This window comes from Malaclemys terrapin, chromosome 3 (genome assembly GCF_027887155.1).
Source record: "Malaclemys terrapin pileata isolate rMalTer1 chromosome 3, rMalTer1.hap1, whole genome shotgun sequence".
Classification (NCBI taxonomy): Eukaryota; Metazoa; Chordata; order Testudines; family Emydidae; genus Malaclemys; species Malaclemys terrapin.
In genome coordinates this window covers 200,885,938-200,908,926 of record NC_071507.1, presented here as the reverse complement: position 1 = coordinate 200,908,926, position 22,989 = coordinate 200,885,938, and the positions used below count along the sequence as shown (strand labels likewise).

Sequence of the window (22,989 nt, the reverse complement as noted above, 5' to 3'; positions counted from 1 at the left end):
GTATTGCCTTACTGATGTTTATCTTCAAGCCCAGACAAAATATCTAATCAGTGTCTTCACAGGATTGCAGCACCATGAAGTAGAACACCAAAGGAGCCTTGAACAGCTAGTATATTGTACCTCTGCTTTGGTGAGCTGTTCTCGGAGCTTCTCCACCTCCTCTCGGAGTTCTCGGATGATGCGGGCATTGGGGTCTTCATTCACCACGGCATGATTAACTATGTTCTTCGCCCGGTCTGCGTACCTCAATGTGGAAAGGGTCTCATCGTAGTTATCTGCTGCTGGGCTGACTGTTGCCACCATAGCAGTCTTGCTGTTACCACCAAGGCTGTCCTGTAGGAGAGCAAAGGGAAAAAAAAAAAAAAAAAATCAGGCAGGATTTTTTGTTCATTTGTTTTTTAAAAAGAGCACCGAATAATAAAGGAGGGGACTGGTAATGAGAGAGCCTTTCACCCCAAGCCCACCAGTTCAAATCCAGTCCATGTAGGTAGTAACTAAAAGCTGTTTGCATCTAAAGGCTATTTGGTGGCCTATGTATATTGGTTTGGTGGCCTCCTTTGGTCTTCTATTGGTGCCTCCCCCAGGAAAAGAAGCCACTTATGAATGTTCTCTTTCTGGCAGTCATGAGCCTTCCTCACTGGTCCAGCGTGTCAATGTTAAAGCAGAATGAAGCGAGAGAGGGCAGGAGGAAGAGAAACACCTCATCTTTCAGGTAGATTAAGCCAATCTGATTGAGATTTCTGAAAAGTTAGGCCTGTAATTGCTGACAGCATCATTGTCCATCTAAACAGATCGGCTAACGACTGTATCATGGAGGCTAAGCTACTTTCTTGTCCCTAGATGTAGTCCCTCCTGACCAAGGGTGAGGAAAGTTGCATTGTTGTTACCTATGCTGTATTTGTTCTATGGTTGACACAGAGGACTAATCTTCAGAGCTGTCAAGTTCAGCTCAGGGTATCAGTGGTCTCCACTCATCTGAGGGCATGGGACTTTTATTGTTTTAGTGAGATCCATCTACCATTCCATGTTGACAAATAGTCTGGCAACTTTCACAAATACTGAGTGTAGATTTAAAAAAAAGTAATTCTAATGTATCTGGCAACCTCACATCAGCAATTGCATGCCAGGGATGATTGTCAGGGACTATTTCAGACAGAAACGTAGGACCTCATCCAATCTATGTATTTTGTAGGTTACATTCAGTAGTTGTTTACATCAGCAAGCTCTGGTAGAGATCCCTTGATGCAGGAAGCATGTTGCAGAGGCACAAAATGGCTATGACTCCATTTGGGGTGGGGTGGTGGGGGAGAGAGAAAGGGAAGAGAGATCATAAGAGACTAATGCAACCCAGCTCTAAATGAGGCATAAGCCAATATAGCAAGAACTGCGGATTCAGCAGCTTTTCAAAACTGTTCTACTAGTGTTTAAAGCTGCTTCCTATCACTGGGAGAACTCCAGTGAAGCAAACCAGCAGTAGCATCTCCTGCCATCCACAGGAATTAAACTTTGAGTCAATGGATATGATGCGACAGGCAGGAGAGGACGTAATTTATCCATTCTTGTGTCCGCTTTGCTGGCCTTAGCGCTGTGTTCTAGTTAAGCTCATTGGTGGGGTGTCCTCCTCTAACAAGCACATCTATGACGAACCCATATAGGATGCAGAAGCGGACAGCAATAAAATGTTTTCAACAAAAGTTACACCAGCAAGAAAACAGTATATTACTGTGCATCATTTTAATCAGCAAATTGGAGAGCAGGCTAATAATAAATGCTTGTTCAATACAGAAGGGTTTGTAAAAATACCAAACAAAATATTTGTCCTAGAAAGTAAATAGCTTAAGGCTATCTGTTTAAAAATAAAAACAAAAACAAAAGCAGATCAAAGATGTTGCACTTGCCCAATTTGCCATACAAAGGTTTACATTTTTTGTTTTGTTTTTTAAAATACAGCAAGTTGTAGCTAGAATTTGCTACACTCAGAATGGAATCTAAACTGTTTAACACAACAGGAACAGATCTTCCAAAAAGGAAAATCATGCCACAAAATAAAAATGAAGGTGTTCCTCAAAAAGTGGACATCACTTTAAAAGGTGCCATAAAGATAACCCCATCTAGGAGCTACAGTTATTGAGGTCATATATCCATATTCTCTGAGCCAAAGGGAAAAAACTTTTTTAGTGCAGTAGTTCTTCATCTATTCCATACTGTGACCCTTTTTACATATTGGGGCTCCTCTCTTATCCTGCAAGATGGGAAGGACAAGGTGGTCTTGATCCTCAGGTTGAGCCCCTGCCTTAGTGTAAATGTAACCAACATGGCACGTGTAGCACTAAGTTACATGTAATACCATACAACCCACAATCCGTTTATGGGCCAGTTACTAAATGAAATGGTTTTGAGGATTCAGTGGCCATTTTGCTGGTCCTACTTCTTGTTCAGCCAATTGCTAAAACAAACAATTTGTTTACATTTACAGGAGATAATGCTGCCTGCTTCTTATTTACAATGTCACCTTACATTATCTCCTGCAAATTGTAACCAAACTTGTTTGTCTGAGCGATTGGCTGAACAAGAAGTAGGACTGAGTGGACTTGTAGGCTCTAAAATTTTACATTGTGTTGTTTTTGAGTATAGTTATTTTTAGTACATAATTCTATATTTGTAAATTCAACTTTCATGATAAAGAGATTGCACTACAGTATTTGTATTAGGTGAATTGAAAAATACTATTTCTTTTGTTTTTTACTGTGCAAAATATTTGTAAGAAAAATAAATATAAAGTGAACACTGTACACTTTGTATTGTATTGTAATTGAAATCAATATATTGATTGTTTAATAGTGCGATTAACTGTGTGATTAATCGCAATTAATTTTTTAATCGTGCAATTAATCACGATTAATCTTTTTAATTGCTTAACAACCCTAGTTTTCTCTACCAGAAATATTACTCATTTACAATAGGTGTTAACAAAACAAACAGTTTAGAACAATCTGACCAAAAATTCCCCTCTTAATAGGTCTACTTTCACTTGGTGTTTTGTCATGTCATCATTTCACTTGTCTTCCAGTTTTTTCCAGCTGGCACTTTTAGGCCTGAATCTGAATGACAGTTAACTTTCTAGTGTACCAGCTTTACATTTAAAGGAATACAGACCTTTTTACAAACCATCTCTTTTATATTAACAGCTAAATGCACTGCTGTACTGTAGACAGAGCCCTAGAGTTTAACGGTATAACTGGTTTTATTTGTGATTGTAGCAAATACTTCTACATGGGACTTCCATGACCCACCACACAGATCAGTCAGAGGGAAATCTGGATTGCATTATAGGAGATGTGGCCCATATAATAGAATGGGGGCCTGAACTACAATTCCCATAAGGCAATGCCCTGATAGAGAAATGCAGTCTGATGTTTTGTTGAACTGGTCAGAAATATAATATTTTGGATCTGTTAAACAAACTAAATATTCCAATTTGGGTGGAACTGATCTGAAAATGAAATATTTATTTTAATTTTCCCATAGACAATTTAAATTTTGTGGAAACTTTATTTTCCTATCAGAAAATCATTCTAATGGAAAATTCCCAACGAGTTCTAATCTTAAGTAATCCATGAAATGTAGGTCAAAGATTGCCACTGGGCATCATTAAAACTATTTGTCTAATCATTTCATTCAGGCGAACGCATTGAAGCTTTCCATAACAATCCTCAACGTGTTTAAATTCACAGAATAAATACCACTAGCTTATGGGAATACACTTTTTGTCTGCATAAATATAGTCCCATCCCTACATGTCTGCAAATTACTTTGTCTTGCAGGGCCCACTCCAAATAAAATAGCAATGTACTCACATCACAGCCATTGAAGACTATATGGGATCCTGTGTGAACTGGTCCTGTTCAATGTGGGTTTTTTTCCTTGAGCCAGGGACTTTTTTTCCTCTCCCAAACATTTTCAAAAATGTGAAGTAACTGGCAAATGATCCCAGGTTTGTATATACAGTATGTCCAAAATCAGACACTTTTTGGAATCCACAGAAAGTGTTCATAGTTTACACTTTGAGAACTTCCATTGCATCAATTAGCTCCAAAGCAGAGCTTATACTAAAACCACTAAATTGGAACTCTTCTCCATAGGAGGCTGGGCTTCCTATCAGTGATACACCATCATGGTTCATAACCTATCCATTATTAATTTTCTAATGGTCCCTCCATTACTGTGTTGACTGCTCAGGCCCAGCTCCGGGGCATCCAATTTATTTGTATATATAATTATCTGTTGTGTAATGGCACTGGTTCCTTTATTGCACAGTGGGAAGGGTGAATGTAGAATAAGCTAGACTCTCATAATGAAAAAGGGTAAGTTTGCAACAGGTGGGGGGCTTAGTATGTCAGAGACAAGAACAGAATGGAAATAACTAAGGGAAAAAAAGATTAAAACCAGCCAACTATGTGTCGGCACTAAAATTATTGTGAGAACACTATTGGAATGTGAAAATTTAGACATTACTTTCCTAACCAACACCTAGAACAAGAAAATAGTTTACGAGGAGATCACTGTTCTCAGTTCCTACATTTTTTTCATTTTAATGTGCCTCAAACTGCAGAACACCCATACAGAAGGCAGGGTAAATATAAATGTATAATTGATAAAACACATCAAAAGCCTGATAAGTTGGTAAGAAGATTGGTTATTATTTTCGAACAAGTTCTCACTTGCATTTAGGTTCTGGTGCTGCTCCTAATGGCTTCAATGTGAACAGAATTGTGCCCCTACCATCTGTCATCCAAGGATCTTCAAGTAAGTTATAAACATGAAGGGCCAGACTCTGAGGTGGTTCTGAGATTCACAACATTCCTTTGACATAAATAATTGTTGTTATATCTGTTTTACAATGAGGAAGATGGGCACAGAAATACTGAATGGACTTGCCCAAGGTCACACAACTGGGTACAGAACCCAGAAGCTGCAACTGGCATTGTTGTTAAAGTTTGTTTCCAGTAATGCCGACAATACACAAGGAGCTTTCCGGAGATAAAAGAGTATGGTCCCTGCTCTGAAGAGTTTAGATCCAAGATAAAAAGACCAGGACAGGAAAATAAATGGAAAAGGGATAGAGGCAACATACAAGTAGTAAAGCTAGTAGATGGCCCATCTTGCAATACAAAGTCTTGATTATGTCAATGGTTATTCAAATTTGCTCTAAAACAGTGGCTTTCAACCTGTGGTCCACAGACCCCTGGAGGTCCACAGAGTAGGTCTAAGGTTTCCAAAAGGATCTGCATCTCCATTCAAAATGTTCTAGGGGTCCGCAAATGAAAATAGGTTGAAAACCACTGTTCTAAAATATAGATTATTCCTAAGTACTCCTAGTATCCTAGAATACATTCTCTCTCCTGCACCACATTGAAAAGGAGTGGCACATTGTATTATAACAACCCCCAAATGCTTAGAGTTTAAAAACAAGCTTGGACATCTTTACTTGATGAATTTTTAGTTTGAGCTTTCTTTAAAATATAATCAAATTATCTTTTTCACTAGGTATTAGTTAAAAATTTCGTCCTTGAGTTTCACTTAAATGAGCTGGTTTTTGAAATTAAGCCTTTGTTAGGATTTTAACATGGCTGAACATGAACAGGACAAAGGAAATGAGTTGCTTGGAGGAAGGCATAACAAAAGTCTGTTTCTGAGCTTCAGCGCTTACTATGCATGCCATTGCCATTTTTGCTACAATGTATTGGGCAGGGGCTAAACATGAATCTCAATCTATTTGCTGGATTATATCTAGAAAAGGATCAGCATAACTAATTCTAACCACAACATGGGAAAGCCTCTGAAAAGGTTTCCATTTCTGCTTCCTCAGATTCTGTTACCCATACATAGGTCTCACTACTGCAGTAAACGGAAACAAACCGAGCATAGTTGATTACAACATTGCAGAGAAGCAAAGTACATTTGTTTCAACAAACTTGGAGACAGTGAATATAAAGGCAAGGCTATATTTTAGCATGGATGAGAAGTGTTGAGTGAGGCAGCATTGTGAAAAGAAGATTTACTATATTATAAGAAAAATAAAATGTATTACTTCTGCTATTCTATTCAAACTTTTATACAGCTTCATCACCGCAGTATGTGATGTTTGAAATCTTAGTATCTACAAGGTTAACTTGTTAACTGAATTCCCCAATGTTAACTATTACAAAACAATATTGTGGGAAGGTTTGTTAAAGGTAACTACTGGGAAAATCAAGACTCATAGTGCTAAGACGCTACATCAGTTGACCTTTTATTTCCCTACTGTATCTAGCCCAAGAGGCAGTGAACTGCACTGAAGGTCAACTATTGGGGGGAGGGAGGGTGGGTTGTTTGGTTTTTTCCAAATTTTATTATAGGAAAAAGTTTAAACATTTTAAGTACCTCTATATCCTGCAGTTCACTTTTTTTTTTTTTTTTTTTTTTTTTTTTTAAACACTTGTAAGTAAACTATGGGAATGGAGGATTCAGATCACATTATGTTTAAAGAGATCACCTAGGGATTATGTGCGGGTGGTTAGACTGGGTGCAGTCTACAAAAGGATAGAATCTAGCTTTAGCAATCACTGGGTAATAGAGCTGACATAAATATTTCTTTTCCAGCTTATTTCTTTATACCAGTAAATATCATAACTACCTCTTGATAGCAAGGAAGCATAGGACAAAGGTAAGGAAGGAAGCGATACCAGCTTTCCAAGATTCATAACTAAGTCTGATAGAAACATTTTGTACTTCACAATTTTGATGTGGAAAAACAGAAAAAAATGTAATAAACATTATGGGATACTCTAGTCCTGATGCCCCTATTGGGTCTGCACCTCTATAATGCAGTTCCTTTAAAACCTAGCCAATCTGCCTGTCAGTCACTTGATCTGTACCAAGGGAAGGAAAACGTATCTCATTTAAGGAAAGCACTTGCCTCTTTGGCTTTAGATATGAAAGCAACCAGGTAGCTCTAAAGGTAGTCTATTCAAAGACCAGGAGAAAACAGGATCTTCCTTAAGTGAAACTACCCAGTCACTGCCCAAACTTCTCTCTTTTTGGTTAACTGCAGCTTACCATCCTTTTATAACCACTATATATTAAAGGAGGCAGCAGGAGCAAAAAACAAACAAACATTTAGATATCAATGAGCTTCATTTAAAGCCCTCCTAGATCCAGTTTCTTTTTGCAACAGTAAACTTCAAATCAGAATGATTTGCAGTATAGAAACTGACTCCATAACTGCGCATTTCACATGAACATGAGAATATGACTGCAACTGGACTGCAGACTGGAATATGTTTTGTGAATACACCCCTGCTGAGTTGAAGCAAAGGGCTAAACGTCTTATCCAAAATCTCTGAAGTTAATCATGTCAACCATGACACTGGGTAAACTTAGGTCATAAGGAGATGGTCCAGGCTAAATCAGCCCCAGGGTTCTCAGGCTTGGTCTACACTACCCCCCCTAATTCGAACTAAGGTACGCAACTTCAGCTACGTGAATAACGTAGCTGAAGTCGAAGTACCTTAGTTCGAACTTACCTTGGTCCACACGCGGCAGGCAGGCTCCCCCGTCGACTCCGCGGTACTCCTCTCGCCGAGCTGGAGTACCGCAGTCGACGGCAAGCACTTCCGGGTTCGACTTATCGCGTCCAGACTAGACGCGATAAGTCGAACCCAGAACTTCGATTTCCAGCCGTCGAACTAGCTGGTAAGTATAGCCAAGGCCTAAGTGTAGCTGTTAGTGAGTTGACTCAAAGAGCTGGACTTAAATATTTATTAGATCACTTAAAAAAAATATGCCCTATACTTTTGGCCATCACAGAGTTATTCCCAATAAGCACGGGAGATAGAATGTATCCTCTAGAGACACTAATGGCTAATACCCTTCTAATTCTTCAAAGATGAGGCTGCTGCATACAAAACTAGGGTTAGATGATGGAACAATTGTATTTTACACATTACGAAGGAAAAATTCTTCTCTCTCTCTCTCGCCTCATTGCCACCCACTCCAAAGATGTATGAGAAGTTCACTTACTTTAAGTAACCAAGTGAGCACAGAATCACGATATGGAACAAATTTGTTCTTGTTCTTGCCAGCAGCCTGATCCGCTAGAGCAGAAATAACCAGCCCAAGAGTTGTAAGGGACCTGCATGGAGAAAGTAACCAACCCATGAACAAGTGAAGAGATCTATAATTCAAAAAACCCTTTTAAATATGATGGATGCCCAAATAAATTGAAGAAGTTACTCACCTTGTGCAGTAACTATGGTTCTTCAAGATGTGTCCCCCTATGGACGTTCCACTGTGGGTGTGTCTGCATCCCTGTGCTGTTGATCAGAGAACTTTGGTAGCAGTCCATCCCGCTCGCCATGCACTATTCCTCACTTGCTACGAGGCTAGCCAGCACATGTGGGAAATCCCTCCTCAGAAGTATAGATCCCCAGGGACCAAAGAGTTGCCCTAGAATCCTTCAACATGTGAAGGGATGCACCAGTCTTCTCAGCAAATAACTTTGTCCCTTCAAAAGCAAGGTCGTTCCACTATTTTGGACCTTTTCAGGGAAGCCAGACAAGTAAAACCACAAAGCATGTCTCATCACAATGTCCATAGAAATCAAGTGCACCACTGTGTCAGCTGCATTTTGCGCGGATTGGAGGGAAACTTTAGCCAACAGCTGGCCCTCATTGACTATTGCCTTGAATTGTTCTTTGTGAGAATTAGGCAGTTGCTCAATAAAGGAACTGAGTTTTGTGTAGTTTTGGTAGTCATACTTTGCCAATAAGACTTGGTAGTTTGCTACACGGAACTGGAGAGTAGCTGATGAATATGCCTTCCTGCCGAACAGATCCAAACATTTCCAGTCCCGGTCATAAGGGGTGGTTCTGAACTGGTGCTGGCGGCCCCTACAGTTAACTGCATCCAAAATGATGGAATTAGGAAGTGGGTGGGAAAAGATAAATTCTATGTTCTTTGCAGGCACGTAATACTTTTTGTCCATCCGCCTGCATACTGGCTGGACAGACGCAGGGGTCTTCTATATGACTTTGGCAGGATCCAGGAATGCCTCATTAATAGGGAGGGCCACTCTGGAGGAGGTGGAGGAATGTAAAATGTCCACCAGGTTGTGGTAAGATTCGGTATTCTCCTGCAAGGGTATTCGTAGGGCTTCTGCCACCCTCTGTGCCAGGCCCTGGAATAATGTGTAATCAGCCATTGATGGCAGAGGGGGCATCACCGTCTTGTCTGGTGACGATGATGAGAAGCAGGCTTGAGGAGTGACTTCTTCCTCCACCTCAATCTCCTCTCCTACTTGTTCTGGAAGTTCAGAAGCCCTCGAAACCACAGCTGAAGGAGGGTGTCTCCTTGTTTGCTGACATGCCACACTAGAGGCATGGAAGGCTTGCTGTTTATGATCCTACTAAGGGTCCCAGTATGACCATTGTGGTGGGTACCGTGGCTGACCAAACCAGGGAGGCTGTGAATGAGGTGGATGATATGCCTGATGCCCATAGTAAAATTGAACCCCATATGACAGGTGAGAAGAGTGGCGGGAACCCACGTTTTCTCACTCACTTTCTGACTCTGATGATGAGAAAAGCAGTGCACGGCAGGGAGATGTCAGTGAGTCCAGGGCTCTGGGCAAACTTGGTACTGGGGCCCCGATACTGAGTAGCAGTGAGTCAGGTGCGTTGGAAACTGAAAGATCTGTCACGCACTGGAAATCCAGTGGTGCAGATGGCGTCGGTACTGCCCGTAGTTGTTAGTGCAGAGAGGCTTGCACCGGTGGAGTTGGAGATGTGGACTTGGCCGCAAAATCCATTGATGCCAGATGCACCGGAGTCGGTACCAGTGCTGATATCCATACCGACAGAGCCTTCCCTGGGGCGGATCTTCTATGTTTTTCATGCCCCTGCAGTACCGATGCTTCTTTGCCCATGCCTATTGGGTCTTTGGGCAGTCAAATTTTCTCTGTCATATGGTACCGCTTGTGCCCTGGGTACCAGTTTTAGATGGCTTTGGTGCTGTTGGTACCAATGATACTGATGAAGCTGGAAATAGTTTTCGGCTCCATCAGGGCTCGCTACGGGGACTCATAGACCTTCTCTTAGAGGCCTTGTGTGAGTAGCTCATCTCTCTAGGCTCACCTCCCTTCGATGTAGAGGGTTGTGGTGAGAGTTTCTGCAGGGACTCAGGGGTTGAAACACCAACTCCATGAGCAGGAGTTTGAGAATTAAGTCTTTCCTGGACCTAGGTTTCAGCTGCTGGCACAAGCCACACTTTTGTGGAATGTGCTTTTCTCCCAGGCAGCGAATGCACTGCGAGTGTCCATCAGTCACTGGGATAGATTCCATGCAACTGACGCACTTTTTGAAGCCCGGGGAGCCGGGCATACCCTTGTCCGGGGGGGGGGGAGGTCACCCCCATCGGGGTTGGTGGGAAGCAAACTCTTTCTTCTTCTTTTTTAGACATGGCCAAACAGAAGGAACTGCGGAGGGATTGCTCACACATGCTGGCTAGCTTTGTGGCAGGTGAGGAGCAGTGCATGCATGGGTGGGATAGACGGCTACCAAAGTTGTCTGATTAACTGTGCAGGGACGCAGGCGCACCTACAGTGGAGCACCCATAGGGACACTACCCGAAGAAGCAGCTTACTTATCTATTCTGTAACTGTTGTTCTTGGAGATGTGTTGCACATATCCATGCCACTCTTGGTTGGTGTGCGCGCATCCAGTATAGCCCCTATAAACTCTCTCTTCTGAACGGGTGAGAGGACAGACTTTTCTGAGTTGCTCAATAGTCCCAGTGCCTTACAATTTGACTGGATAAGAATTATAGTACCTGAATCTTGAAATGGCCTCTCGCAAGCCAGTAGTCCAGATAGGGATAGATATATACTCCTAACTTTCTCAGGAAGGCAGCTACCAGTCCCATACATTTTGTGAAAATCCAGGGAGCTGCCAACAGGCTGAAAGGCAGCACTGTGAACTGGTAGCAAGATTGGTTTACCAACAATCTGACATACTTCCTATGGTCTTGATAAATCCTCAAATGGAAACAGGCATTATTTAAGTTGAGGGTAGCATAGCAGTCTCCAGGATACAGGAAGGGGAAAATGGAAGCTAGTGATACAATACAAAATTATCTTTTTGAGATATCTGATGAGCTGATGTGGTCCTAAAATTGGCCTGAGACATCCCTTTGCTTTCAGTATTAGAAAATAACAGGAATAAATCCCTGTTCCTCTGTGACTTTGAGGAACCTCTTTTGTGGCTCCCACCCAGATGAGAGTTTGAACTTCCTGAAGGAGGAGCACCTAGTGAGAGTGGTTCCTGAATACGGAAAGAAACAAACTGCAGAGTGTACCCTATTTCCACGGTACATAAGACCCATTGGTCTGAAGAAATAGGAGAGATGGTTTGCAAACAAAGGGGAAGGAGACTGATGCTGAATGGTCTACCTATACTGTAGGAGAGATCTGCCCCACTTGAGAGCAGCGCCAATAAGCTCAACAAGTTCCTTGCAGCTGCAAATGCCTCTGGCATGGATGGTACTGGAATAGTCACTGACCAGTTCACAAGAGACTAAGATGTGCTGCAGATGATAAATGTGCCGCTTTGGGCCCTGGACTCAATGTTGTCTGCCTCAATGCCTGAATCAATGGTGCCATTTTATCCAAAAAGTGAGTGGAAGAGTGCTTCGATTTTGATTGCACTCTAGTCAACACTTTGCCCCCTTTCTTGGCAGACTTAGGGATCAGAGATCTGCCTCTCCCAGCAATGTCTTTGGAAGGCTTCTGTTTCTTCCTGGACACCCACAAGGATGAGCGGTGCCGGGACTCAGACAGCAATGGAGGTGTACTGCTCACACATGTCAAAGTGCTCAGTACCCTCTCTGACAGAGAAGACTCTGAAGGTGTGCTCAGAGCAGCCTCCATCAAAAGAAACTTCCGCCTAGTCTCTCCATCTCTTTTGGTTCTCAGCTTGAAGTCCTTGTCAATCTGGCACAGATCCCTAACGTGAGTCTCACCGAAACACTTTAAACAGCTAGAGCGCAGCTTGCTCATAGGCATCAGCTTTGAGTAAGACAGACAGGGCTTGAAGCCTGGGACCGAGGAATTCCTTGGTACTGACAAACGGAACCCCAAAATTGGGGAACTGAGAAAAAACTAACGGATACTAAACAAACGTATCTATCACTAACACCCACCAAGAACTATGTAACTAGGTAACTATATATAAGAAAAAAACACCGAGAACTTGCTAAAGCAAGACCAGATTCTAACAACTGTCATGGGCAGCAAGAAGGAACTGAGGGGGGCCGGGAGTGGCTTTGCCTTTTATACTGCATGTGGTGGTGTGTGGCAGCAGATGGCACTTGAGCTGGTCTGATGCCTGCTGCCGAGGGGAAAATTTCTGACCATTGTGCTCATGGCACACGCACAGCAAGAGTGGAATGCATGTGTAATCACTCAAAGAAGAACAAAACCATTGTCATTTCAGTAGAGTAACTTTATCTCAGTTTCACAGAATTAATATTTATCTGATTAGTACCGACATCTTCAGTGTAACAAATACCTAAAGCAGTAACAGCCCTTGCCCATCCAACACCCACTTCAGACAAATGAAATTTAGTTTGGTGGTCTCCATCTAGTCCCCTTTTCGTACACATCAATTTGCCATAATTATTAGTCTCTATTCATGAAGATAACTGCAAGTGCAGGAGTGTCAGAAGTAAGGCAAGACCCTGCTTTTCCAAAAAGCAGCTATGAAAAAAAGGTTAGTCAGTGGCATTTCCACTAATATTCTCTTCCAACACAAGCTACATTGCTTAGCAATGTATCAATTTTCTATGTGAGAAACTCACAAGATAAAAAGTTTTCACCCTTTATAATCATGTCCTTGTAACACAAATTACATGCATAACTGTTGCAGGGAGTATAAGCCAGCATAAAACACATTTTAAATACTTAAAATGTGCACAGATCACTTAAGAATTTCTATAGAAATAACATTCAAATAGAAAACAACCTCAGAAAAGCCTGAATTGGTTACAAGTACCTTGCAGAAATCTTACTGATTAAACAGTGCATTACAAGTTTGATGTAGCTTTCCTTTATTGCCTATTTTAACCAAACAGCAGTCAGAAAAATCATTAAAAGCCTTACTTGTTAATGTTGCTTCCTTCCTTCAGCCTGTCACCTGCGGCACCAGTCTTAGTTGCCCTTTCGCTGCCCGCTAAGTCCACCAGACTCAGTTTGCCCACTTTCTCACCCGATGTCTGAGGAATGGACAAGAGAAGAGTTACTGTTAAAAGATTTTACTCACTCAAATTTCTAGTTAAGTTTCACAGTTTGCCATGTTTTCAAATAAGAATGCAGGTTGTATTCCTTACTTCCGACCTTTTATCCGACACATTTTAAAATAAATATTATAACAGTATTGAATATTTAAACATAGCATTTTGAATCAAAAATAATCCTTCTATTACTTTAGTTGCTGCCTCAAAAGTGGTAATGTGGGATGCACAAAGAACTCCAAGACCTCTAGCTGGACACCAAAGTACCAGAAGGGAGGAACACAGCCAGTATCAGACAGGTATAAAGCAAGAACAGTGGGAAGAGGGAACACAGGCAATGGACCAGGAGTCACAGATCAGGATGCTCAATCTAACCGGGGGCAACACCTCTAACTTTGATTCCTATTTTCAAGATGAGAAAACTGTTGCTTGTCCAAAGCGACAGTGGGAGTCGGGACTCCTGAATGCCAATCTCAGGCCTGCTGTACACTTAAACCTTAGGATGATTTAGCTATGCCACTCAGAGGTGTGAAAAATTCTTACCCTTGAGAGATATAGATAGGCTGACTTAAGTCCTGCTATAGACACCTTTAGGTTGACAAATGAATTTTTCCATCAACCTAGCTATTGCCTCTTAAGAAGGTGGATTTACTACAGCGACATAAATAACCCATACACTACAGCAACGTAGCTATAGTGCCATGGCTGTGCTGCTGTAGTGCTTGTAGCATAAACAGCCCCCCAGTTTTGACACTGATTCCCAGTCCAGTGCTCAGACTGCATCACTCTGAAAATAAGAATGAGCAAAGCAGGAAGTATGTAATAATTCCACATTTTATGAAGGGCAGATATTTACAAAAATACTAAGATGACAGGCAAGGTTTCTCACATCCCCTCCAAAGACCTTCTCCTTAAAGAAGGAATTTCAAGCTGATTAAAAAATTTTCAACTCTCAACTTTAACCCAATAGAAGTTTTATCATAATTTCTTATTACTCTTGCAAGTTATAGCTGGACCAAAAATAAATTTTTCCAAACATTCAACCTGGGATTTGGATTTCCCTTAAATTAATAGGTATCTTAAGCTTTTCTTTAGCTCCCATCACTGTAATATGCAAGTGCTAAGAGTATAATTACATTTTCAAAAGTACTTGTGTCTCATTGGAAAAAAAAAAAAAAATCAATGTGACTGATTTTTTCCACTGGGATATAGCTACTTTTGAAAATGTAACTTTGTCTCAAAGCACGTTGCACTTCCATCTCATAGCACTGTATGTTGGATCATCTAATTTCAGAACCCGAAGACAGCAGAAAAAAAAAAGCCAGGCCAGAAGTCCAGTGTTCCAGAAATTCATATAACTGCATAGTCAGCAGGGTGGTCACTGGAGGACAGGACGGGAACGAGGAAAGCAAAACAACTATCTTGGGCCAAGCCTAACCAGAAGCATCAAAGAAACCAAAAATGCAATGTAGCAACAGAAAAACTAGAGAACCATGAAAAGTTCAGCATTGTAGGGAGTGTGACACAGCAAAGAGAGTGATCTGGAGGCTGGGGGGAAAGATAGAATTGAGAGAGAAATATAGCATGGTGGGTGGGGGTGAGGGGAGTTAAAGAATGAAAGAAAGAGAAAATGGTTAGACAATAAGAAAAAGATTAAGGATGTGAGGAGAGAGAAATAAGGAAATGGAGAACAGGAGTTGGAGAGCACTTTGGGGGAAACACTACTGTATAGATCAGCTATTCAGATGAATACCACTTTTAGGCAGTCAATATTCAGGAAATAGAAGACAGACAAAATCTTACTAAATTATGCAGGTGACATGAACACACACACACACACACACACACACACTTCAGAACCTATATTAGATAGAGCAGTGGAGTCATAACACTGAATCTGAGACATATTTCCACAAGAAACTGATAAAATGTACCCAGAATTCAAATTTCATCGAGGGAATCAGACAAAAGCAGTGGAGCCGAGAGGGACAAAACCCTTATTTAAAACCTAAAATAGCTTAATCAACAAAAAAAATACAGAATGTGATTAATAGTTTTTGTTGGGTTTTTTTCTGGTTCTTCCTTGTTCAACCATTAACCATGGGGGCTGCAAACAGAGCACAAGCGGAAAAGACCTATTTCCAATGACCAAAATTGGATACAGTAATACAGCTGAGGTCTACTCAGCAGAACTATCATCTCCTGTGACTTGCATGCTATGCCTCTGTTAATGCAACCCAAAATTGCATTTTTTATTTTTATTTTTATTTTGCAGCAGCACATTGACTCATGTTGAAGTTCTGATCAACCACAACTCCCAGATACTTCTCTGCAGGGCAGGTGCCAGGCCAGTTATCCCCCATTCTGTATTTGTGAATTTGTTTTTTCTTCCTTAAGAAATGTGGCACCTTACATTTGTCTTCGTTGAATTTCATTTTGTTGTCTATAGCCCAGTTCTCCAATTTATCAAGAAACCTTTGAATTTTTGCTCTATCATCTGAAGTTTTGCAACCCCATCACTTCCAGCTTTGTGTTATCTGAAAATTTGATCAGTATGCTCTCTATTCCTACATCTGATTATTTTACTGACTCCTGGGGACTGATGAGACAAAAGGAGTTGTGAAGCTTAAGACTGGTTACCTGATCATTTTTAGCTTTGCCTTTAGAAGGGCCACAGGCTTACCACGTGGCTAACAGGAAAAAGATAAATTTAGCTTAATAAGATTAACCAAACTTGTTTAAGTCTGTCTTCAGAAGTTCTCTCCAATTTTTGTATTTTCAAGTTAAATTTGTTATGCCATCACCGCTAGGTTGCAGAAGTTAAGTAAAAGAAAACGGAAAAATTTAAATATGTTTCTCATCAAAAACAGGTAAACAAAATTAAAGGAAAGAAAGTACTCCTGACTGAGAAGGTGAAATCTTTGTAACATTTTCAGCAAACATACATTTGGAAATAGTCCATGAAAAAATTACAATCTGAAATCTTCATACCTGCACAAAAGTTTCTTCATTCTGATACCATCACAAAATATCTCCATCAAATATTTTCTCGTAAAGGACAAAGCCAGTTTTACATTCAAACACTCTTCCAACACTTCAGTTTCCCACCCCCCCACACACACTATTATTATTACACTAGTATTACTGTAGCGCTTAGGAGCCCCAGTCATGGAACAGGACCCCACTGTGCTAGGTGCAGTACAAACACAGCACAAAACAACAGTCTGTGCCCAAAGAGATTACAATCTAAACATAAGAAAAGAGGCAACAGATGGATACAGACTGACCAATAGGGGAGTACAAGAAAACAAACAATATTGGTCAGCGTGATAGGCACTGGTTTCAGCACATCAGCAGCCTGACCATTGTCAAACTTTTTATAGGCACCATGGCAAAGGGGTGCTTTAAGGAGGGATCTGGAGAATCCTGAGTCAGTTTCACAGAAGTTTTACTTTCCATCTAGCCCCCAAATCTATATTACAAACTCTTGTTTTAAAATACATGTTTTATTTCTTCAGATATTAGGATTGAGGAATCCTCATTAAATCTACTGCAGCTTTGGGCTTGCATCCTTATATCATTGCATTTCAAAAGCCAGATTTCAATCTTACACGTCCATCAAAACATCTAAATAAACCTAGCTTCATTACATATGTGCACAAGCACAGCAGTCTATTGGAACATGTTACAAAAGCCATGATTAGAATCTGTAGCTTGGATTAGACATCAGAGGTCAAAGTCTCTACCTGCAAATCTCCTGCTATTACTTACCCCTGATTGTACATCATACAGTGTGTGTGTGAGGATGATCTTGAAGACTGCATGTGACCGACTGCTCTCTTCATTCATGTTGGTTGCAGCCACTGTTCGAGATTTGTTACCTTCTGACATCAAAGACTCTATGTCCTAAATAAAATCATAAGGCCTTTAATAATATGTGCTAGGCACTATCTGCACAAACATTGCTTTCACTAAACTACTTCAATAGATAGTAAAAATAATTTTGTTAAACGTAAAATAGACAAGTTTCTCCCTGGGTTGGATTTTTTTTTTTTAAGTCTCTAAAGATGAAATCACAATATTGTACTATTTTAAATTAAAGAGTAAGCAGTAAACAGTCACTGAGCCTAATTCAATTTAAACAACATCACTATTTGTATGTTAGCCATTAACTTTATTTGGGTCTCAAGATGTATTCCTTTTTATTGGTTGGCTGGCTGAAAAAAACATTAATTTACTGCAATGAACAAAGTAAAATGGCATTTCATTTGTGAAATCATAGAATATCAGGGTTGGAAGGTACCTCAGAAGGTTATCTAGTCCAACCCCCTGCTCAAAGCAGGACCAATCCCCAGACAGATTTTTGCCCCAGATCCCTAAGTGGCCCCCTTAAGGATTGAACTCACAACCCTGGGTTTAGCAGGCCAATGCTCAAACCACTGAGCTATCCCTCCCCCAAATAGTGCAGCACTTTAGCTCACTCAATAGTTAGAGCTTTTCATTAACATGCATTTTAATTCATACCTAGAATTTTATAAAAGCAAAACAATCAACAGAACAGATTATGATGTTTCTCTCCTGGACAAAAGCTTGGGAAGTCCTAGAATGCCATAATTCATCAGTGGCTTCAGAGACACCCTGAGGCATAGGAGCTGCATGTTGTACATCAATCTTGCAAAATGGTCACAGACTTACTGCCCCTACACAAAATCTATTCACTCAACCTTTAGCAGGATGATGCTGGGGAAGGAAAAAGCAAAACAAAACCACAATGCTTTCCTGCGCGGTGTGTGTGGAATTTTGCAAGACTGCCGTGTAGTGCGTATGGAAAATGTACATGAAATAATTTTATTTATAGAAAGTAGTAGTAAGGACTGGAAGAATTAACAGGGTGCTCATAACAGTACTCATGAACCAACCTCTGTATTACAAGTGTGTCTGCTTAGAGGCATAAGAGTTTTGTAATTCCATCTTCTAATTACTAGCTTTTCTGACAGCATATCAAATAGCTCCACGAAGACATTGTGCTGCACAATCCTTAGAATCTGAATTACTTAGATTGAACACAGGGTTGCTACATGATCATCAATAATACTCTTCATTTATTTAGTACATTCCATCCAAGGATCTTAAGTGCTTTACAAATACTAACTAGTTAATCCTTTGTTCCCAACTGAGGAAATGGAGGTACAGAGAGATGAAATGACTTAACCAAGCCTCAAAGCACATAGCTGGGTATTACTTTCTCCAGCAAAGGCTTCCTACCACCCTTCCTTGTGAGCCTGTTACATGTCCAAACTGTTTTTGTTTGTATAGCCTAGGTTACTGAGACTACGAGTTAAGGTTGCAGTAAGAAAGAACTATTAAATCAGCCTTGTAAATCTTCCATTTCCTTTTTTTTCTTCTTCCCAATGTTAGGTGGTAAGAGCAGTACTCACATGTTTAAGACTTTCATAAAGGATTTCTTTAAGCATATTCTCTCTTAATCCCTTAATTACAGAAACATAATATAAAAATAATCTCGCTACTATTAACAATACTTGAGCAGCGACTATAAGAATTACCAGTTTCAAGATCTATTCCATCCCTAAAATTGTCCCTTACCTTGTAGCTGGCGACAGCCAGTTTAGATAGTCCATCTACATAAGGACCAAAGACGTTGTGCTCTCTAACTTTTAATGACTGACGGCTTCTGTTTAAAAAAATAAAATAAAAAAAGATTTGTACTTATAAAAGTGCAGCTATCCAAGTACAATAAGGTTTTTAGTAAAACCACAATTTTTATCAACTTACCATTCAAAGGAATAGACAAGATGACAAGACCCTCTAGCTACCATTCAAAGCAGGAATGCTTTAGTGTTATAGTGCTCTAGACAAAAAACCCACTTGTCTATACCTACAGTGTTGGCATTTCCCCGTACCTCACTTCATGAAAATCAATGTGAGCATGAGAGTAAGTGTTTGGCACATATTGGGCCTTTAAAAATAATAAAGCAGCTATTTGTGGGGGGGTCTAGGGGGCAGTCAGGAAGACAACACGATCCCATAACAGGGATAAGTCTTGTACCCTGATAGGATGCCTGAGAGGGAGTCCATTAGGGCAAGGTAGGGAGACAGCCGTAGCTCATGGAAACAAGAACATGTTACATTGTCCGAGGTCAAGCATCCTCTATATGTATACTGCTTACCCTTTGGGGTCAAGGAGATCTCTAACTTTCTCATTGTAAATCTCCATGTAGGACACTTCCACTTTGAAACTCTGTTCTTCGTTTTCCTCTTTCTGTGCTCTTTCAAAGAGACCACTGCAGAGTCTCGGGATTAATCCAGGCTGGTCGGCTGTACCCATCATTGTGTAAGATTTTCCAGACCCTGTGCATTTGAAACTAGTGTTATTGCTTTTACAACAGATTTTTTTAGGTGATAGGAATAAGGGGGAAATAAAGGGCAAAGAATGGTTTGGAACTTTTCATTGAATATTCTTTAAACACAATTTTCTATATATAAAGGAACCAAATCACCAATAAAAGGACAACCTACTTATTAAATCAAGCTGAAAAGGAAAAGCCAAGCTACTTAAATTGATTGAAAGCACTTAGAGAGATGCATCCTTATCATGGACATCAATTTAATGCCTATCTGAGTTTCATAACTACACAGTTCAAGTAAGCCAATTGAACAAGCCAAGCCATCTTTGTTTATCAAATTAAAAAATGATGAGCAATGACTATCTAAATGCAGAGTCAGGGATCTTCCATTACAGAACATTAAAGATACAACAAACCCAAGGACATTCATGAACCAGAACATTCAGGAGACACTTATCCACAGCTTGGGAAAGCAGGGTAGCAGGGCACCAGAAATTAGCAATGTTATTCCAAAATGCCTTCTGATCTCAGCCCCAACACAAAACAAACAGAAAAAAGCACACATCTTATCTACATTGCTATATTGGGAAAAACCTAGCAACGTCAAAAAGCTAACCCAAGAATAATTATTTCTGTCACAACACGTTTCTCATCAACAGCACTTTTTACACTCTGCAATGACTTACCAGTCTGTCCATAGGCAAAGATACATGCATTGTAGCCCTCAAAGGCATTCTGAAGAATATTCTCTCCAAGGCACTTGAAAACAACATCTTGACCTAAAAATAAAATAAAAGCTGACGTTCAGGGAAAAATGATAACTGCTTTTACAGTCATGCCTTTCAGACTCCAAATCAGGCGAAAAGAACTAACTGTATGAAAGATTTATATCTTTCATAATGTATCTCAATTAGACAGGAGGGTGTTTGAGAGAGGGACAATGGATATAAATCTGGAATAACTACACTGAAGTCCGTGGTGTTACTCCTGATTTATATTGCTGCAAATTAAGCTAGAAACTGGTTCTGTATCTGTGTTTTCTATGAACACAATATTAGCAATCCACAGACCCACTAGAACCTCAACTACCATCTATTGACAATTACAGAATTTTGTGCATCAGCAAAACAAAGAAAGACCCACAAAATGTACCTCATTCATTTATTTTGACAATTGCAGTTTAATTTTAAATTTAAGGTAATACTTTATGGACTACTAGTAAGTGTACTTTACAGTATTCTGTAATATAAGTGAAAATATATTAATAGACTTTGCCATATCACTGTTATTAAATCTTTGCAGAGAAGAGACCGTAATTATGTTGGAGAGAATTACAGTATAAGGCATGTGGATCAACAAAATATAGGATAGTTTTTCTACTGTAACAGTATGTGTAAACCTAGCCACCCTTAAAATTTTTGTTTGCCTCTTTTCCAGCTAGAGTGGAGGAAAGTTTGTCAATTTCATTTTGTTTAAAGCAGTAATACAGTGAATCACAGAATCATAGAAATGTAGGACTGGAAGGGACCTCGATAAAGTCAGAGGATAATTCAGTCCTTTGCACTGAGGCAGGGCAAAGTATTACTCAGACCACTCAGAGAGGTGTTTGTCTGACCTGTTAAAAAAACGTCCAATGATGGAGATTCCACAATCTCCCCAGCTAGTTCAATCCAGTGCTTAATTACCCTTACAGTTAGGAAGTTTTTCCTAACGCCTAACCTAAATCTCCCTTCCTGCAATTTAAGCTCATTACTTCTTGTCCTGCCATCAGTGGTTAAAGAAAACTTATCACCTTCCTGTTTATAACAGCCTTTTACCTACTTGAAGACTGTTATGTACCCCCCTCAGTCGTCTCTTCTCCTTTAAACAAGCCCAATTTTTTCAATTTTTCCTCATAGGTCATGTTTTCTACACCTTAAATAATTTTTGTTGCTCTCCTCTGGACTTTCTCCACATCTTTCCCGAAATGTGGTGCCCAGAATGGGACACAATGCTCTAGTTGAAGCCTGGTCATTGTTGAGTAAAGTAGAAAGAATTCTTGCGTCTTGCTTACAACACTACTGATAATACATCCAAAATGATAAGTTTTTTATAACAGTATTATGCTGATGACTCTTATTTAGTTTGTGATCCACTAAAGCCCCCATATCCTTTTCCGCAGTCCTCCTTCCTAGGCAGTCATTTCCCATTTTGTATTTGTGCAACTGATTCGTCTTTCATAAGCGCAGTACTTTGTATTTGTCCTTACTGAATTTCATCCTATTTATTTCAGAACATTTGTCAAGATCCATTTTGAATTCTAATCCTGTCCTCCAAAATATTTGCAATCTCTCCCAGCGTGGCATCATGTGCAAACTTTGTAAGGGTACTCTTGATGCCATTATCCAAATCATTTTGGAAGATATTGAATAGAACTGGAACCAGGACAGATCCCTGATATGCCCTCCACTCGATATGCTCTTCCAGCCTTACTATGAACCCACTGAGGAACTACTCGAGTACGGTTTTGCAATCAGTTGTCCACCCACCTTATAGTAGGTTCATCTATGCTACGCTGCCCTAGTTTGTTTACGAGAAGGTCGTGTGAGACAGTATCAAAAACCTTACTAAATTTGAGATGCATCACATCTACTGCTTCTCCCCATCCATAAGTCTTGTTAACCATCAAAGAATGTGTCATTCTGATAATTATGCAACACATAGGCAGATGGCAAGATACTTTAAATCATACATCAAATATTCAGAACTCCTCTCTCAAAAAGTTTTCCCTTCCCTGAAAAATTTCTTTCACTCGATGACCAAAGTAGTCCATTAATTTAGTTATACTGTACTTCTTCTCTTCACATACAGCACTGATTTGTAGGATCAGGACCTATGTTTGGGTATACAAGGCCCAGTCTGGCTCCCATTCAGATCAATAAAACTCACATTGACTTCAGTGGGAGCAGGATTGGACCTTTTAAACCACTGCAACCTAAACCACTAAAGAATTAGGTCGCAATTCTGAAAGGTACTACAGGGAAATTACTCGTGTGTTGCTGAACTGGCCTGAGTGGGGGCAAGCTTTACCACAAAGGTGAACTTGGCATTGATCCTCAAATTATGGGCAGAAATAGGAATAGAAATGTTTTAATTCATATATCTGGATTAAGTATTTTAATGGAGATATCCGTATGAATCAAAACGGCAAATTAGTTACATTCATCAATTACCTACACTGCATATAGATTGTAATGCATGTTTATTGGCTCCCACTACTCTAAACATTATGTTTGGCTAGAAAGAAGGAAGGATTAAGGTA

General features: G+C 40.1%; 1 protein-coding gene across 2 annotated transcripts in view; it reads right to left on the bottom strand.

Annotated features, from left to right (window-relative positions):
- The window catches only part of KIF13B (kinesin family member 13B), a 191,934-nt gene that overhangs the window by 94,691 nt on the left and 74,254 nt on the right, over positions 1 to 22,989 (bottom strand). For both annotated transcript variants that reach the window (XM_054021922.1, XM_054021923.1), the window contains exons 5-11: positions 20,375 to 20,467; positions 19,512 to 19,692; positions 18,928 to 19,015; positions 17,095 to 17,229; positions 13,193 to 13,305; positions 8,062 to 8,173; positions 121 to 333 (exon numbers count right to left, since the gene is read on the bottom strand). In XM_054021922.1, coding sequence (XP_053877897.1) covers positions 121 to 333; positions 8,062 to 8,173; positions 13,193 to 13,305; positions 17,095 to 17,229; positions 18,928 to 19,015; positions 19,512 to 19,692; positions 20,375 to 20,467 — 935 coding nt within the window. The remainder of the gene's footprint in view (positions 1 to 120; positions 334 to 8,061; positions 8,174 to 13,192; positions 13,306 to 17,094; positions 17,230 to 18,927; positions 19,016 to 19,511; positions 19,693 to 20,374; positions 20,468 to 22,989) is intronic.